This window comes from Hypanus sabinus, chromosome 7 (genome assembly GCF_030144855.1).
Source record: "Hypanus sabinus isolate sHypSab1 chromosome 7, sHypSab1.hap1, whole genome shotgun sequence".
Classification (NCBI taxonomy): domain Eukaryota; kingdom Metazoa; phylum Chordata; class Chondrichthyes; order Myliobatiformes; family Dasyatidae; genus Hypanus; species Hypanus sabinus.
In genome coordinates, this window is record NC_082712.1 from 57,604,815 (window position 1) to 57,624,242 (window position 19,428).

General features: G+C 40.3%; 2 protein-coding genes and 1 pseudogene across 2 annotated transcripts in view; 1 reads left to right on the plus strand and 2 right to left on the minus strand.

Moving 5' to 3' along the window:
* Positions 1–1,943: 1,943 nt before the first annotated feature.
* On the plus strand, positions 1,944–3,050 carry foxe1 (forkhead box E1). Its single transcript, XM_059973846.1, has one exon. The coding sequence runs from the start codon at positions 1,944–1,946 to the stop codon at positions 3,048–3,050; it is 1,107 nt and encodes a 368-aa protein (XP_059829829.1).
* A 1,359-nt stretch (positions 3,051–4,409) lies between these two features.
* Positions 4,410–5,530, minus strand: LOC132397470 (replication factor C subunit 3-like; annotated as a pseudogene).
* A 10,316-nt stretch (positions 5,531–15,846) lies between these two features.
* trmo (tRNA methyltransferase O) overlaps positions 15,847–19,428 on the minus strand; it is a 42,845-nt gene continuing 39,263 nt past the window's right edge. Inside the window, exon 6 of the mRNA XM_059974698.1 lies at positions 15,847–18,272. Within this exon, the coding sequence (XP_059830681.1) occupies positions 18,034–18,272 (239 nt within the window). The 3' untranslated portion in view covers positions 15,847–18,033. The remainder of the gene's footprint in view (positions 18,273–19,428) is intronic.

Consider the following 19,428-nt stretch of genomic DNA (forward strand, 5'->3'; position numbering starts at 1 on the left):
CTGCTGCTGGTAGACCATGAGATTGTTCCCAAAAGTGAGGTTTTCATCTTCAGAAGCAAATTTCATTATCAATCTCTTGGCTTCATTGAGAGAGGCTTTTGATAGTGGAAAGTGTTTCAGAATTTCCAGAGCCCCATCTTGAATCTCTGTGATGCAGAGTGTACAGTGGAGGTAGATCAGTCTTTATGGGTGCATCGTTTATTGAGGAAACGTGAGCAGAATGGTCGTTGCAACACAAACAATACCTATTGGCTCGATGGCAGCGTTAATATGTTGGTTTGAAGCACAAAGTAAACAACTAAATGCGTTCTACTTCCTGCGTATATTTTTACGAATGAAATTTCTTACATTTGGAGACAGATTATGGAGGGACTTTGCATATTGCTGTGCGCAATATTCTGTTTACTCCGAGGTGAAGCTCTCAGTCGTCATTGACATCACTGAGGTACAGGAGGAGAAAGGTCTTACACTGGGAGTTACAAAAGACAGTAAAGACTTATCATTAACGAAAACTGTCCTAAGGTTTCACAACCGCAAATGTGGTTAAGTAAGCTATTGCCCGGAATTTTTTTTTAAATCACTGGAGAATATTTCAAAATTAAACCGCGCTGTATTTCTGTAAAGCGACTCAACACACAGCTATCATCGGGCTGGCCGAAACCCAGGACTCGGCCCGAAACATCGACTGTACTTTTTCCCATTTATGCTGTCTGGCCTACTGAGTTCTTTCAGCATTTTGTGTGTGTTTCCAGCATCTGCAGACTTTCCCTTGTATGTACTTAAATCATATGACAATAAACTGAACTTTGATTTCTAATTATTTAAATTGTCCTGTAATCAAATAGAATTGTCCCTATCTGCCCGTTTATTTAAAGATATTTATTTTAACTATTCTAAAAATATATGCAATTGAACATAAAAGTTCTAACAACAGCGATAATTCGCAGTTTTCCTTTCGAAGATCAGTTTGAACTATTGAGACAGAGACAGAATTACTGAGACTGAATGACCGTCTGGCTGGTGGCGACTCGAAGAGGGAGGGAACTGTTCATTTCGTACCAAATGGTTTTTACCGTTGTCAGTCTGTCTCTTCATATATAAATGTAGACTGACATTCCGCCTGATCGAAGATTTACACATAAATACATTGCAACAGACATAAAGGTAGTGATCAATATTAAGACTCGGTGGCATTACATTGAAGCCTAGTGCACGAGCGTAATGTTTATCTTCAAGCAACATCACTAATAGGCAAACTATTGTTGCATTGTCATTTTGCTGATTACACGTTTGCTTTCCTGCTAGATCAGCTGTTTTTCAGGAAATAATTCATTGACCTCCATATAGATACGCGCGTTTCGAAATCCTAAATTTAAAATATATCCACTAAACGAGCGGAAAACGCCAAGAACGTGAAGCCAACTAGTTGACTGGATGATGCCAGTTATAAGACTGTAGACGCAATACATAATGCTGCTGGAGGAATGAAGCCGGTCGAGCAGCATAGGTGAGGGTGGGGTGTGGTGGTTAGGAATTGTCGACGTTTTGATCCGAAATACTGACATTTAATTCCCCTTACAGATATTGCCCGAACCACTGAGACCTTCCCGCAGATTGTAGCGTCTGATTCCAGCTTCTGCATTCTCTTGTGTCTCTGTAGAGGATATCTTGCAGAAATATTATTTTTAATATATCATTAATGTTTAAATGTCTGAATCTGTAAACCTCATAGCTCCTTCCTTCATTCGGCTGGTGTGGAAATGTGCCTATTTAAATAGGGAGCGCTGTCCTGCAGTGGGAGTGACTGCCTGGTGCCTGCGAGAAGCGCGCACGTCACCAGAGACTTGCTGCTCGAGTCAGGAGGGAAGGTTTCCGAGGCACATTCCTCTCCTTTCCCACTTCAACCTGCCCTCTGCCAATGCGACTGCCTTCATGGTGCAGGAATGACTGCCGAGAGCCAGCGGCCACCTTCCGAGGAGTCGTGCTGTGTGTGGACTAGGAACCAGGTGGAAGTGAAGGTGGAGAAGGAGCCGGTGGCGCAAAGCCATGCAGAGATTCGGCACGGAAGGAGGCGCAAGCGGCCTCCCCAGCGGGACAAACCTCCTTACAGCTACATCGCCCTTATCGCCATGGCGATCGCCAGTTCCCTGGACAGAAAGCTCACCTTGGGTGGAATCTACAGGTTCATCACAGAACGATTCCCCTTCTACCGGGAAAACTCCAAGAAATGGCAGAACTCCATCAGGCACAACCTTACCCTCAATGACTGTTTTGTCAAGGTTCCCCGTGAGCCAGGACGACCTGGGAAGGGAAACTATTGGACACTCGACCCAGCTGCCGATGACATGTTCGAGAGTGGCAGCTTCTTACGAAGGCGCAAGAGATTCAAGAGGTCGGATATCTCCACTTACTCTGCCTTCATACAAGAATCGAACGCCTTCAGTCCGGTACAAGCAAGCAAACCATACTCAAGACCGCTATATGCCAACATGGGTATCAGCTCCAACTATTCCCCGGCCCTCCCGACATACCCTACTGCCCATTATCCGTCCTCACCCTCCGCCTTCAGCAATAGCCAGCCACGGATATACAGTCTCAGCAACATGACGGAGCACCACGGTCCTGGGACAGAGCTGGCCCACCGCACCGCCAGTCCGTTTCTTTCGGAGTTGGGTCCTAGTTATACCAATATTGGAATGAGTTCCTACCATCCTCAGACCTGCAACGGGCCCATGCTTCCCAGAAATTCTAGCGGCGATTCCTACCCTTACACCAGGTCCAACTCACATCTCCAAATGGATCAGTCTGCTTGTTGTCTCGCCAATAGCCAAGCGTATGACACCTCTGGCCGCTTCCCTATCCCTACCTCCTCGGTAAGTAATGAGCCAATGGGCCCCTTTGGAATAATTTCTTCTGGACAGTTCACATCACTCCGACACTATAACAGCAGCGGACAGATCAATTGTCCCAGCACTTACTTTAATCATCAGTCTTGCTATACAAAAGTCGACGGGCTCCGACCTTCCGCTGAAAGCTATAACAAACTTTAGACCATTCCCCGACAACTACTATGGAAGTAGGCTTAAACTGTCCGGGCGTTCGAGCGAAATCGATAGAACATAATTCAGTTGTCCAGCTCACGAATATTTGATTTTTTTTGTTACAACTTGCTCGTTACTGTACAGTTTAAATATTTGTATTTTATGAACTTATCTGTACAATTCTTACTCTGAGTTTATTCTTAAAAAAATTATAACGACATTGTTTCTTCTATGGAATTGACGGTGATTTCAAGTTACTGGGGCACAATCCTTTCAGAAAAAGGGGGTGATAATTCCCAAAACTTCGAAGTGCGTCATGTTGGTTTAACTATAGGCGTTTAATAATTTCGAAATGTAGTATCAGTCCTGCTTGCACAAATTAGACCCCACGCTCATAAGGAGAAAATGATAATAATCAAAAGAAATCGAGATAGACATGCTGATGTAATCAAAGTAAGGTTTGTGCTCCAATTCCTTAGATTAAAGCTATCACCACATCCCTGCGTTTAACTTCAACAAATCAAAATGTCAGTCGGGAAAATCGGTGCGGTATGGACAACTAACGTTTCGAAGACTTTTGGACAAAGGTTGGAAAATAAATCAGGATATTTTAATATACTGTAATTACTTTGAATGCTGTGGGTTAATTATAAATCTAACAGATTTTACCCAAGTTCAGCGCCATTTTTGGTGTCAGTGTCTGTGCCGGGGATGTTGGCTGCTGCATTGATAGGAATTGCATAAAGTATCAAGTTTCCCGTACACCCATTTTCACACAACTGCACGTGGATAAAGAAACTGATTCACCCCATTATTAGCATTGATTTAAGGACAATGATCACAGTGTCTAATTTATTTACTACCTGGACTTCGCGAGTTTAACTCTGGTTAATAAAATAGAATGTGCAAGGACCACAGAGAAAAAAAAGTTTTGAGACGAGTTCATCTCTCCGGGATTAATTTTGAGGTTTGAAAGGATTTTAGTATTTTGATGTCAAATCTATTGGATGTCATCCCAGTTCTGGCTGGAGTAGCTTAATGTGAAAGTGATTGACTAAAATGTAACTACCAGCCTCAGTATTCCACATTCTTTTGATTCAGGTATTTGGGCTGGAAAATTAGAGATGATTAATAATATTAGCGACCGGCAACTTAACACAAGACACGTAATATGTGCGGTGTTTATCCGAAAACTCATTGTTTGGAGATGCTTTCATACAAGCTAATGCAATGGAAGTAATGTGCATTCATTTACTCAGTCCAGAAGTTGCAGAATATATAAAGATTTGCATTTAAACAATGCTGAAGTACAACTAGTTAATTACTTGAATTTGTCCTGTTGTAGGAAACATTGCTGCCAAACTATGCCTAGCAAGCTTCTAGAAAAGAAAATTTACCAAATTTAGTGATACCTATCAAGGAATGGATATAGGTTGGATCATTGGTCACACACGTAAGCAATGCTTTCCTCAGGTTCCGATCAAACTTTTCAGCAATGCTCCGAGCCAATTCCTGAGGAAGTATAAAACCTTCTTTATTGCAAACTCCACTTAGGACATGACAAGTTTCCTCAATGCTAGGTGCAGAGGCCACGGACCACAAGACATCGGCTACGAATAGAAGTAATAGCTTTTGATGTTGAGCTACAGCTACATCTGCATGTGAACATGTACTTTTCCATTGTCCTCCTCAATGCATGCTGGGCATTCTTTGTTAGTCTTTCAACTTCTGTTAGTATTACAACTTTGAAGTCTCTCTGTGCACTGGTCTCAAGTTGCTGAGTCTGTGCCACTGTTTTAATTGGTTCTTGAATAACCACTCCGTCACTGTTCCCAGCATCACTTGCATTCATTTCAAGGTGAAATTTGCTTGCTATTGAGATTACTTCCAGTTTCATTTTAGATGGTGTTGTAATTGTTTGATGTTCAATTCTTAGCTTCTCTATCCCATAAAGCCCACAAAGCAAACACATTATCCTGGTCTTCTTTCCTGAACGTGAAGGCCCATATACCAATAAATGAGGGAAATTGCCACACTGCACTAGATTTATGGAGCTAACGGGCCCGCTCCCTGTGACAGTCCAGTTTGCTCAGGGACGTCGGTCGGTTCTTGACCACCCAGAAACTCATGTCGATAACTTATCCAGCATTTCCGAAGTTAAACCGCCAAACCTTCCCCGTGCACTCCGTTCTCCTTGGAGTGGCGGAGGATGGGAGGTGACCTGATAGAGGTGTATAAGATGACGAGGCTTTGATCGTGTGGATAGCCAGAGTAAACACAAAGTACACTGCAGATGCTGTGGTCAAATCAAATAGAGGCTTTTTCCCAGGGCTGAAATGGCTAACAGGAGAGGGCACAGTTTTAAGGTGCTTGGGAGTAGGTACTGAGGAGATGTCAAGGGTAACGCTATTACACAGAGAGTGGTGAGTGCGCAGAATGGGCTGCCGGTGATGGTGGTGGAGGTGAATACAGTATGGCCTTTTAAGAACTCCTGGATAGGTACATGGAACTTAGAAAAATAGAGGGCTGTGGATAACCCTAGGTAATTTCTAAAGTAGTACATGTTTGGCACAGCATCATTGGCCAAAGCGGCTGGATTCTGCTGTAGGTTTTCTAGGTTTCTAGCTTCTGTTGGTCATGGGGAGAAATTTTGCTGTAAGAGAATCTAAAACAACACATCCTCAGTGCTGTAACATTCAAAACCTTGTAGGGTTCAGAGATCTGATTGAACAGCAAACAGTAATTAGAATCCTACAAGCTTGATATTAGACTCAATGTTTCAGCGTGTTAATTCCCTTAGAATGGGATCCTATTAAATCCATGGAGTGTGTTCAAATACAACAATCTTTTTAGCTACTGAATATTTTCTATTTTCAATTTATGCTTATAGAGTTTAACTGGACTGCAAGGGTGAACTGTCTTCATGCCACAGACTGAAAACTATTGACTGCATATTGCTACCAATACGTTATCCTCCTTATTATCTTTTGCAGAGCTGGTGTCAAGATTAATTTAACGAATTGAAATTCAGAAGGGACAGAAGGCCTGAATACAGTTAAATATTTATATATTTTATAAATTGCTGATTAAATTTATAGAGCATCAGAACTACTGGCCAAAGTCTTATTCTGATTGAATACCAGAATACAGAAATGTTAATGTTAAAAAATTCCAAGTGTTTATGATACCTGTTTGTAATCAAGTGAAAATCTCTTTTAATGATTAAAACATCAAAATGGCTAATGACTTTGAATGAAATTTAAAATCGAGTTTATGGTCATGCATTGGGAAATTTACTTGCAGAGTCAACACAGATATATTACACAACATCATATAAGCAGCAGTCACAAGAAAAACATAAAATAAATGTAAAGTGTGCTCTATTTTTTACAAGAAAGGCCAATCAGATCAAAATCTATTTTAATGTGAAGTAAACAAAGTAATCACTTTGTTGCCAAACTGTAGTGGTTTGGCATTTGCTGGTTGCTTCAAGGACTGAATGGGTGAAGGAAAGTAGCTGTTCTTGAACCTTATGTAAAACTACTGAGCGATTGAGATATGGCTGGTACCTCTTAAATGAATATATCTGACATATTTTGAGGAAAATTCACTGAAGTACAATAAGGTTTAATTGCTGCACAATACTTTGCAATCTAAGAATATCCTAAATCCATTGTTTGTATTATCAATTGAATTACCATTACTCAGGTAAAATTTATAAGGATTCTATAACTACGTACCTACTAAGATGCATGCCAAGGCAAGACAAATAAAGTTGCAAGATGGATAAAATGGCTGTTGAAAAATCAAAATGTATCCACTTAATAAGATCGACATACTACCTCCAAGTTACAAATGCCTGACTTATGGACATCCCCTACATATGAACGAGTTATAATGCTATTCATTATGCTTCTGTAGAGGTGAGGTAACAATATTGAGCGACTTTTGTTTATTTTCTGGCTTATGGACAAAACAGACCTATAGATGTTTGTAAAAATGGAACTTGTTCATTACCCTGAGGGAATTTTCCAGTATCTATTTAGCTATTACTTATTTAGATAAGTTTCAACAATGTCCAATTATTTAGAAGTGGAAATTTGGCCTTTTCTGATATAAAACACTTGCAGGCATTAATAAGGCATCTTTCTTTCACATGAAAGATATGCATTTTCAACTCTTGAGTTGGTGTTTTGACCATAAGTACTCACTTTCATGTTAAATTTACATGTTCCAATAAAAAGAAAGACTTCCATTTCTAATGTTTCTTTCACATCCTTAATTAATTTCTGGGTAATGAATGACCTGTACAAAAAGGATGGGTATATCGGAACTTGAGGGGACCAATGTCCCTGACAGACAGTTTGCTAGAGTTGTTGGGGAGGGTTTAATCTAGTTTAGGAGGAAAATGGGAACCAGAGTGATAGATCTGCGAATGGGACACTTGGTGAACAGGTAGAAGCCACATGTAGAGAGACTGTGAGGAAAGATAAGCAGATGATAGGGAAAAATTTCAGTAACTGGGATGGGTTGAAGTGTGTCCATTTTAACTCAAGTATTAGGAACAAGGGTGATGAAATTAGAGCATGGGTCAGACTTGGCTGCCACAAAGATAGCAACGGCTGCTAGATGTTGCAGAGTTTAGATGTTTCAAAATGAACAGGAAGGGAGTATTCCATAGACAACCCCCTTCATAGAAACAGAGAAACTGAGGAATAAATTGGGAGCCAGATTTTGGAAAGGTGCAAAATAAAACAAGGTTGTTGTCACGAGTGACTTCAACTTCCCTGATATTGATTGGCACCTTATTACAGCAAAAGGCGTTAGTTAGTGCAGATTTTGGTAGGCGTGTCCAGGGAGGATTCCTGACTCACTATGTAGACAGGCCAACTAGAGGAGACCCCATACTGGATCTGGTACTAGTCGATTAACCAGATCAGGTGACAGATCTCTTGGTGGGTGAGCAATTTGGAGAGAGTGACCACAATTTCCAGACCTTTAACAGACCCCTGGAGCAGATGGTAAGGGCCAGTATTTAACTGGGGGAGGGGGAATTATGATGCATAGTGCAGAAACTGAGCTCCGCAGTATCATAGTGGTTAAGATGACACTATTACTGCTTGGGGCATTGGAGTTCAGAGTTCAATTTAGACATCATCTGTAAGGAGTCTGTATGTCCTCCCTGTGAAATGTGTGGGTTGTTTTCTCTGGGTCCTGTGGTTTTCTCTCGCAGTGCAAAGGACATACCAGTTTTTAGATTAATTGGTCATTGTAACTTGTCCCATAATTAGGTTAGGGCTATATCAGGGATTGCTGGGCAGTGTGGCTCAATGGGCCAAGTGGGCCTATTCCATGCTATATCTCTAAATGAAAGTGAACTAAACTTAGGAACATAAATTGGGAAGGGATGCACTCAGGGAAATGCACAACAGAAATGTGAAGGTTGTTTAGAGAGATTTTGCATGGGGTTCTGGATAGGTTTGTCCTACTAAGCCAGTGTAAAGATGGTAGAGTGAAGAATCCATGGATGACAGGAGATGTGAAACATCTAATCAAGAGGAGGAAAGAAACCTACTTAAAGTTTATGAAACAATAATCAGACTCCTCCAGAGGGTACAATGTAGCCAGGAAGGAGCTGAAAAATGGGCTTGGGAGAGCTAAAAGGGGGCATGAGAAGGACTTGGTGAGTAGGATTAAGGAAAATCCCCAAGGCACTCTACACATATGTGAAGAACTGGAAGATGACTGAGGTAAGGGGCAGAAGTGGAAACAGTGCCTGGAGTCGGAGAAGGAAAGGGAGGTCCATTATGCACTCTCTGCTTCAGTATTCAACAGTGAATGGGACCTTGATGCTTGTGAGGATAGTGTAAAGCAGGCTGTATGCTAAATGTCAACATTAAGAGAGAGGATGTGGTAGAAATCTTGAAAAAAATTAGGAAAGGTAAGTCCCCTTTGGCCAGACAGGATATACCACATGTTATTACGGGAAGGAAGGGAAGTGATTGCTGTGCCTTTGGCAATGATATTTGTGTCCTTCTGGCCAGGGAGTAGTACCAGATGATTAGAGGATGGCAAATGTTATTCCCTTGCTCAAAAAAGGGTGTAAGGAAAACCCTGTGAGTTATGGACCAGTGAGTGTTACTTCATTGGTGGACAAATTATTGGAAAAGCTTCTTAGAGACAAGATTTACAAGGATTTGAAGAAGCATTCTCTGATTAGGGATAGTTAGCATGGCTTTGTGAGAGGTAGGTTATGCCTCACGAATCTGATTGAATTATTCAAGGAATTGACAAAACAATGAAGGTAGAACAGTGGATGTGGTGTATGTGGATTTTAGTAAGGCGTTTAATAAGGTTCCCCATGACAGGCTCATTCAAAAAGTCAGGAGGCATGGGATCCAGAGAAATTTGGCTGCATGGATTCAAAATCAGCTGGCCCATGAAAGACAGAGGGTGGTAGTAGATGGAGTGTATTCTCTTTAGAGGTCCGTGATCAGTGAGGTTCTAGCACCCCTACCCTTTATAAGTTTTATTAAGACTTGCCTGAGAGTGGGTTAGTGATTTTGTAGATGACATGGAGGTTGGTAGAGTTGTGGGCAGTGTAAAGGTTGTCATAGGTTTCAGCGGGTTAGTGACGAGATGCAGGGCTATGCTGAGAAGTGGCAGGAGAATTCAACCTGGAAAAGTGTGATGATTCACTCTGGAAAGTCAAATTTGAAGGCAGAATACAGAGTTAATGAGAGGATTGTGCGAGGAACAGCTGGCTCTTGAGGTCCACGTCCATAGATCCCTCAAAGATGATGTGCTTGTTGTTAAGGTGGGTAAGAAGACATCTGGCATGTGGGCCTTTATTGGGGACTAAGTTCAAGAGCCAGGAGGTAATTTTGTAACTCTGTAAAACACTGGTCAGACCACACTTAGAATGTTCAGTTCTGGTTGCCTCATTCTACTTTAGAGTGGGTGCAAAGGAGATTTGCCAGGATGCTCCTGGATTATGGAGCATATGGTTTATGAGGATAGGCTGAGCAAGCTAGAGCTATTCCCTTTGAACAAAGAAGTGACTTGATGGAGGTGTACAGGGTGATAATAGGTATAGATTGAGTGGATAGCCAGAGAATTTTTCCTAGTGCAGAATCGGCTAAACTAAGGGGGCATAATTTTAAGGTAACTGGAGGAAAAGCGGATGTCAGAGATAAGTTTTTTTTTAAACAGAGTGGTGGGTGTGTGGAACACTGTGTCGTGGGTGGTGGTAGAGGCAGGTATATTAGGGACATATGAAAAACTCTTAGATAGGCACAAGGATGATAGAAAAATTGAGATCTATGCTGGAGGGAAGGGTTAGATTGAGCTTAGAGTAGGTTATAAGGCCAGCACAGCATCGTAGGCTGCAGGGCCTGTATTGTGCTTTATATTCTATGTAACTTTTCAGTTTTCCTATTAAGATGGCAGGATAAATTACATGTGCACCCAACTTTATCTCACCACTACTTCTTCACAGTTCCAGTGTACTAAAATTGTCAAACTGTTTGCCCAACAATGGATGAGCAGATAATTCCTTTGATTAAATCTTGAAAGACCAAAGCCATCAATTTTATTCCCAATGGATCAATCCCTCTGTGAAAATGTGTTTACAATTCTATTGTCATCTTTGACCTATAGAACAATCTTCAAAGATCACCTATTTTCATATTTAACATCTCCCTGTCTCATATAATAACAACTTTCTTGTTTTTATGCCTTACTATTCCACCACAGTCTTAAGCAATCTTTCTCATTATGTCCTCCATAAACTTGACATCATCCAATTTGTTGCCCACATTCAATGTTGCATCAAATCTTCTTCACCTATCATGTTCTGTGGTCATCCTTCATTTGGTTCCCAGCTAAGCAAAGCTAGTATTTTAAAAATTGGTGTCTTCCTTTGCAATTCTCTTTTTTTTAATCTCAAACTTACAAATCTCTGTTATCTCCTTCCTGTCCATAAACCTCCCCCATCTTCTCTAAGTTTAGTCTTTTGACCTTTCCTATATTTAATTGTCCCACAATTGTTCATGGTGTCTTCAGGGGTGGTGCATCATCAATAACTCTCTGAGACGTGAGTCGAGATAGGCTTTTATTATCTGGAAGAAAGCACTGTCAGCAGCAAGAGACCATCATACAACATCCTAGAGACTGAGGGAGGAGCAGTGCCTCCAATCGCCTTTATACAGGGGTCTGTGGGAGGAGCCACAGGAACAGCCAGCAGAGGGGCGTGTCCAGACAGGTGTATGTAGTTCACCACAAGGGGCCAAGGCCAAAACACAGGAATTCTTTCCATCTTCATCCAGCTTTAAGATGCACCTTAGATCTACCCTTTGATCAAGCTTCTGATCAATTTCTCTGAATTGTCAACTTTAGAGTAAAACCATTAATTTTTGGCTGATAATACCACAGAGAACCACTTTAGGATGTTTTGCCTTATTGAAAGTACAATATCAATTGAAGTTACGTTGATGTTTTGTAACAGGGGAGCAATTGTCAGTGTGCATTACCTTTAACATTGTCCTTGACTTTTAAAAGTGCTTTGTTTCACAAACAGATACAGTGTTTTATCTCTAACCAAGCAGGTTGTGCAATGTTTTAGGGTTGAGGGCAAGGTAGATAAGGCTAACATATATTCTCCTTTCCAGTCTGATTTGGAGAACATAATGATGAGCCACTTCTTGAACCACTGCAGTCTGTGAGTTGAAGAAGCACTTTCAGTGGTTTAAATGAAAAAAAAAACGGGCTGCTGGAGGTCAGGCAGCATATGTAGATGAAAAGAGACAGTTAATTTTTGGGTCTAAACCCTTCTATTAAACTGATGAAGGATCTCGACCTGAAATGTTGACTATCCATTTCCCTTCATCGTCGTTGAATTTCTTGAGCAGTTTGGTGTTTTTGCTCCAGATTCCAGTATCTACAGCCTCGTGCCTCCCACACATGGTCGTTTGGTTAGACAATTCCAGAAATTTGACATAGTAATCATGAAGGAATGTTGATGAACTTCTAAGTCATTGTGCTCTGCAGAAACTAAAAAAAAACTGCAAATGCTGGAAATCTGAAATTGAAACAAAATATGTCAGAAAATCTCAGCAGGTCAGGCAGCAAAGAGAAACTTAACATTTCTGATGAGAGCCCCTTCATCAGATTAGGGGAAGAGCAGAACAAATTAGTCTAGTGAAGGGCAGTGGGTAAAACAAGGAAAATTTCCACCACTTCTTTGACAGGATGAAAAATTTCTATTACTTAAGGAGCTATTAAGTTTCTTTGTCCCTATAATGTGTTGTTCTTGTATAGTTCAGCCTATTAGGACATGCCCAACATACCAGAAGAGATAACAAAAAACCATGGATGCAAAGCTGAATGCAGATAGAATGAAAGAATGAGTTATCTAAAGGAGGGGAATTTGATATTGAGCCCTGCAGGCTGCATTTCTGTCTAGACAAAAGATGGAAAGTTGTCTCTCAAACTTGTTTTAGGTCTTAGCGTAACAGTGCAGGAGGCACCTGACAGCAAGGTCAGAGTGGGAGTGTGCTGGTGAATTAAATTGGCAGGCAGCTGAAAACTCAAGACACACTTCTGTTGGCTGTGCAGGTGCTTCTCCAAGTTTAATATGAGTTGGACGAGGACATGGATGTGGTGATGCTCCCATGTATCTGCTGCCCTTGTCCTTCTAGACAGTAGAAGTTGCTGGTTCTACTAAAGGTGCATTTGAAATTGTGCCCCATTGACTAAATTCCAATTTATTAAAATAGTTCCAACGTATCTCAGGTTGTTTTTTTAAAGGCGTAAGCTGCCTACTGAATTTATTTTGTGCTATTATATTTTTAATGCTGAGTAAAAACTGTCATAGAATCAAACTGCTTTTATTCTAATTTTAACTACCTTGGTTGAAGAAAGATGGTGAGTTAATTTGCCAAGTTCTTAAAAAGTGATGAATCTTCTGGGAATAGTTCATTTCTCCATCTGTAACACTAGCTCATTGAGATGTGGGGCTGAATGTTTCCTTACCCTTTCTAATGCCATTAAAACCATATAATCAACTTGCTTGTGAAGGTTGCACACTGGGAGGGATCTGAGACTTTCAGATGGGGGGCTCACAGAATAATGCTGCCAGGATTTCCTATTTAATAAACACAGAAAATTCTGCAGATGCTGGAAATCAAGAGCAACACACATGAAATGCTGGAGGAATTCAGCAGGTCAGGCAGCATATATAAAGGAGAATAAACAAAGGTCCTGATAAAGAATCTTGGCTCAAAATGTCTACTGTTTATTCCCCTCCATAGATGCTGCCTGACCTGCTGAGTTCCTCCAACATTTGTGTGTGCTTTCCTGTTTAATGCTGTTTTTGAGCTGTTAATGCCCAAACAACAAAGAAATGTTTTTCTTTTGTTTAAACAACTTTACTTTCAATGTTTTAGTTCAGTACCTGAAGGCAGCTTCCTTTTTTTTCCACCATCCCACCTCTCCCCCCCACCCCCGACACACATAGAAGCACAAGTGCATATGCCTACTAAATACTTACTTGGTCCAAATGAACAGAACTCAGCACTGTCTCAGTCTGCTGTTCCCTATTAATATATTCCAAGTTCATGCTGCTTTCAACACTCAGGCTTGCTGCTGCGAAGTTACCTCTTGGGAAAATGTAGCAGTTTGATCAGCTCTCAACTAGCCACAGGGAAACATTATAACAAAGTAATTGGTGGGGGATTGCCCCTGGGAAATTGTGTTGACATGGATAGGTAGTGAAGAACAGTCCAGTAAAGTTGTGTCCCTTGTGCAAGGGATCCACAGGGATCCTCCTCTGCTATAGCCCTATGTTCCCGGCACAAAACTGAGGAATAGAGTGTGGTCAGTGGATCCTGTACTTCAGGGAAACTTGCAATGCAAGCAAAAGCTCATGCCTGATTCTATGGATGGAAGGAAAAACAAACAGGTGGTCCGTCTAACTGATCAGTGAGCAGCAACCTGATGGACACTGTAGATTAGCAGTAGCAGCCTTGAAACAGTCTGGAGGCTGGGAATCTGAGACAGAACATGACCTCGTCTTCTACAGATAAAACAGTCAAAATATATGTCATGGGTTGTACTAGTGGTGACAGGAATTTACAGATATCTGTGATGATAGAATGTAATTTCAGTGTTTAAATACCATGGTTACAAAGGAAATGAGATGAGTAAATCTTGGCTGTTCTGAGGGACTGTAGGAAAGATGGGCAACTGAACCATGCCACCGTAGTTCAGGGTGCCATCAAAGAGGCAGGAGAGAAGAGAAATTGTGTTGTAATTAGGGATAGGATACTCAAGGGAATAGACACAATTCTCTCTTGCATGGACTGAGTGTTGTTTTGTCTGCCTGATGCCCTAGTACAGGAAATCTTATCTGACCTGCAGAGTAATTTGGAGAGGGAAGGTAAAGATCCAGTTGTCATGGACCATATGAAAACCAACGACATAAGTGTGAGGAAAGAGGTTCTGTTGAGGGAATTTGAGCAGCCAGGGACTAAATTAAATTAAATTAAACACAGCATCAAAAAAGCAATAATCTCTGGATTGCTACTTGAGCTACATACAAAATTGTCACAAGGTTAACAAGATCCGAAGGTTAAATGCGTGATTCAAAGATTGGTGTGGAAGAAGTGAGTTTGAATCCCTAGGACACTGGCACTAGTATTGGCAAAGTATCTCCAGCTACCTGCCTTTTCCCCTTAACCCTTAATTACCCTACAATGCATATATCTATCCAACCTTGTCTTAATTTTTACTGAGGTAGCCTCCACTGCTTCATTGGGCAGAGAATTCCAGATTCACCACTCTCTGGGAAAAACAGTTTCTCCTCATTTCTGTCTTAATCTACTCACCCAAATCTTGAAGCTATATACCTAAGTTCTAGTCTTATGTGCCTCTATCTTATCTATCCCTTTCATAATTTTATATGCTCTATAAGATCTTCTCTCATTCTGAATTCCAGCACGTACAGTCCCAGGCAACTCAATCTCACCTCATAGTCTAACCTCCCTCATCTCTGGAATCATCCTAGTGAGCCTCCTCTGCGCCACCTCCAAAGCCAGTACATCCTTCAACTAAGGAAATCAGAAATGCATGCTGTACTCCAGCTGCAGCCTAACCAGTACCCTGCACAGCTGCAGCATTATCTCCCTGCTTAAATTCAATCCCTCTAGTAATGAAGGCCAACATACCATTTGCTTTCCTGATAGCCTGCTGCACCTGCAAACCAACCTCCCAAGTCCCTCTGCACAGCAGCGCTCAATTTTTCACCATTTAAATAATCTGCTCTTCCATTTTTCCTTCCAAACCGGATTACCTCGCATTTACCAACATTGTACTCCAAATACCAGACTCTATCACTTACCTGTATCTCTCTGTATCTTCTAAACAATTTGCTTTTCCACTCAATTTAGTGTCATCAGCAAACTTAGATACATTACACTTGGTCCCCTCTTCCAGATCATTAATGTATATTGTGAACAGTTGCGGCCCACCACCAACCCCTGCGCCATACCACTCACCACTGGTTACCAACCAGAGTAACGCCCATGTATCCATCCCAACTCTCTGCTTTCTATTAGTTAACCAATCCTCTATCCATGCTAATACATCACCCTCAATTCTATACATCTTTCTGGGCAAGTCCTCTGGAAATCCAAGTAAATAACATCCATCTGTTCTTTTCCTTATCAATTCTTGACCATCCTTTGTTGAGGTCTCAAATTCATGTTTGTATAGTTGCAAGAAAAAGCAGAAAGCATTTTCATAGATTTAATATTACATTTTATTTTCCTGTAACCTGGAGTTGGAACACTTACTGTTATGCTACATGCAACATGTAATACAATTCTTCTCGTTTCTAGTCATTGATTACTTTCATATCTGTGTAAATTTACAACAAAACTTGCATTTTTAGCATTAAAACAATGAGGAACTGTAGCTTTGGCACATGACCTAGTCAACTGTTAACTTGCCAAAAGAAACTATGTGATTAAGTTGATAATTTTGAAAGATTAATAGCAGCCACTTGCCATAAGGACCCACCCTTATATCAGAACCTCTGGGCATTCCAGAGCAGGTCACAGCCAGTGAAATATTTTTGAACTGAGGTTTTTGAATTACAGGAAACAAGAGCAGTCAATTTGCCCATCAAATTAGTAAGGTGATAATGACTAGATAACCAAATATTAGCCCATGATATAAGTAAAGGACATTCTAGGGAACTATTGACAGATGGGCCATTTGCCAATCATGCTGTCTTTCTGATGAGATGTTGGATCATGGCACAGATTTGGCAACCAAAGCTCCATTGTGATGCTCAAAAATTTCTGCTTGTTTGAACTTTGTAAGTCTAGCATCAAAGCACCATCGGGAAATGGCCAGCAAAAAACTGCCAAAAAATATGTGCTTTTCTGCTCTAATGGCAATCCTGAACTTAGTGCCAGTTATGTGGAGAAATGCTTTTATGTTCTAATCCATTACAACCAGATTATAAAATACATAGGGTAGGGAAATACTACCAGATGCTTGACGGCCATTACATCCACCAATGAAATGTCCACTAAACTTCTAGCTCATTTATATTTGTAATTTGCTATGTGCATGTTGACTACCATATTTTCTTTAATGGGTAAGTGCCATCCAAAATTCAGTAATGGCTGTAAACTATAGCTGATAGAGGTGCAACACAAGTACTTTTTTCTGCAATCTTATGGAAAGATAGAAAAAAAAGGTTTTAAAGAAATACACATTTTGAGGAAAAAGTAAATTTATTTAGTTTTTCTTATAGTAATTTTGAAAAATTTCTGAACAGCAAACATGTCTGAAACTTCTTTTTTAAAAAAAACCTGAAGCCATGGTTGGTTTTGAGAACAAGATTCAGGAATCAGGTTCGTAACTGGGGTTCTCAGCATGTGATCAGAGCCAGGATCTGGAACATCAGGAATGCAGATAGGTTTACATACAGATTAAAACTGAAGTCTAATGCTGAAACATACACAAAAGTTATATCCAAAGACTGGTTGACCACTGTCTGTCATTACATCCTCTGTGTCACATTAAGTGGCCTTATTGGCATCTACAGTTTTGTAATCTGTGTCCTTTTCCCTCACAGATAAGGATTTAACGTATACAAAACATGAGGAAATCTGCAGATACTGGAAGTTCAAGCAACACACACAAAATGCTGGTGGAACGCAGCAGGCCAGGCAGCATCTATAGGGAGAAGCGCTGTCGACGTCCTGACGAAGGGTCTTGGTCCGAAACGTCAACAGTGCTTCCCCCTATAGATGCTGCCTGGCCTGCTGCGTTCCACCAGCATATTGTGTGTGTTGCTTAACGTATACCAAGTTGCTTCAATCCTATTTGATATTAGAAATTCCAATTGCTGAGCAAAAGAAATCAAAAATCACAGCTCTGAGAGACCTGTTATCAATCATCCGACAGAAAATAAATGATACAATTTTGAGGAATTGAGTGAAATTGTCACCGCAATCTAAATGACATAGCAGTATTATGGATAAAACTTACAAAGAGACATTACCAAATTAATTTTATCTAATTCAGTTCTTCAGAAGAAATAAGCACATTACTGAAATTAAAGTTACTGATAGAAACCAATACGGTTGCCTGAAAAGTGGTGCAAACCTAATGATGAATAAATATTAAAATCACAATAGTTCATGAGTATTTTCTTCAGATGAAGGATTAGAGAACAGGTTACAAGACTGTTTCCAGTCTAAAGCCAATTATACATTCTTATCTTCAGAAGGAAAGTTTCAACATCACTGAAGCACCATAACTTCATAACAGTAAAATGAAGGTCATTCAATGGAATATTCAATGGAAATGCACTTTGTAAAATCTAAGTGTTTGTTCGAGAGGAATTGCAACTCATCACGGAAGATTGTTAAAGGTTTTTTTATTTTATTGGAAGTGCAATGCTTTCAGCTGGACCAATTTAAACTTTGACAGTTCCAATGTCTGGTGGCTCTTTCAGAGGTTTTATCCTGAGGATTTCACTAAAGCCATCTCCAAACCAAGTGGTGATGTGGGCAGTGTCCAGAGTGAAATAAAAGAGCATGTCCCGGCACTGTGTCCTCCGATATATGGATCTTGGATCAGCTGATAACACAGACATCATGGCAGATTTTATTTCCTCTACAGACTGGAAATAGTTCAATGTCATTTTCTCTGGATCTGTAAATGTACAGAAGGTGAAAGATTTAGATTGGAAGTCAGATATTATAATAAAATTTAAGAAACACAAAAGAGCCATAAAACTAAAATTCTACAGATGGTGGTGGTGGCGAGAGGTGGGGGCTTTTAAAAATGATGCCATAAATACTGAACAGATGTAAAAGCATATGAGAAGCAGAATTAACATTTCAGGTCTATGACAGAGATTTCATGAGAACACTGGCTTGACACATCAATGCTGGCTGACATTAATCAGGACTGATGTGGCAGGCTTATAAAGCAACTTTCATATTCCTTTCAGGTCATCCTAAGCATTTAATATTCAATGAAGTGCTTCCAAAGTGTGCTTACTATTGCAGTGTAGCAGCTGCCAAATTATCAGGAAACTCTATTCTATTTTGATCAGGATTGAGAAGTGGGCCTTTTCCATTTTTATGTCTTCCTCACAACACAGCCTCACTTTAGTAATCCAAAAGACAGCACCCTTAGCAGCAGAGCAAATCTCACTTTATTCTCAATTTTCACCACACTTAAATCCATAATGTTCTGACTCAAAAACGAAAGTACTATTCACTGAATCACACCCAAAAAATAACTAAACACTCAACACATGAAACAAGGCAGTTAAGGCATTCTATTCTTTTCAAAAGTAACTTCTTTTCATAACCAACTGCACAAACTTCATTCATTTTTATCAACTTCAAAGAAATCTAAATTAATGCTTACAAAATATAACATCTTGTCTGCATGAACACCCTAATGTCTCAGTATTAAGTGTAAGCAGTGGTGTGGCATTTGTGTTTGGGTGATAACGAACTACACTATTTTGAAAAGTACGTGTTCCCTTTGCCCCACATTTCACTCTAGGATCACTTTAAACAGAAAATGTTTTAAATCCATACATGAGCAGATGGGTGGATGCAACTGTACTCATCTTTTAAGTACACAGAATCTGTAGACTTACTACTATAATGTATATGGCAGCTTTTAGACCTCAGATGAAGTGCTGAGTTCTAGTCTGCACAAGACACCTTGGGAAAAGGATGCCAGACATCCAATAGAAAAGGCTCAGTGACATTGATTATTTTGAAAAAGTTAAGGAATTAAAGCTGTCCCTGGGTTACGAACCCTGACTTATGGACAGCGGTGATAAAAA

Excerpts from the sequence above, each read along its gene's own strand:
- foxe1 (XM_059973846.1), top strand. The coding sequence starts at position 1,944 with ATGACTGCCGAGAGCCAGCGGCCACCTTCCGAGGAGTCGTGCTGTGTG.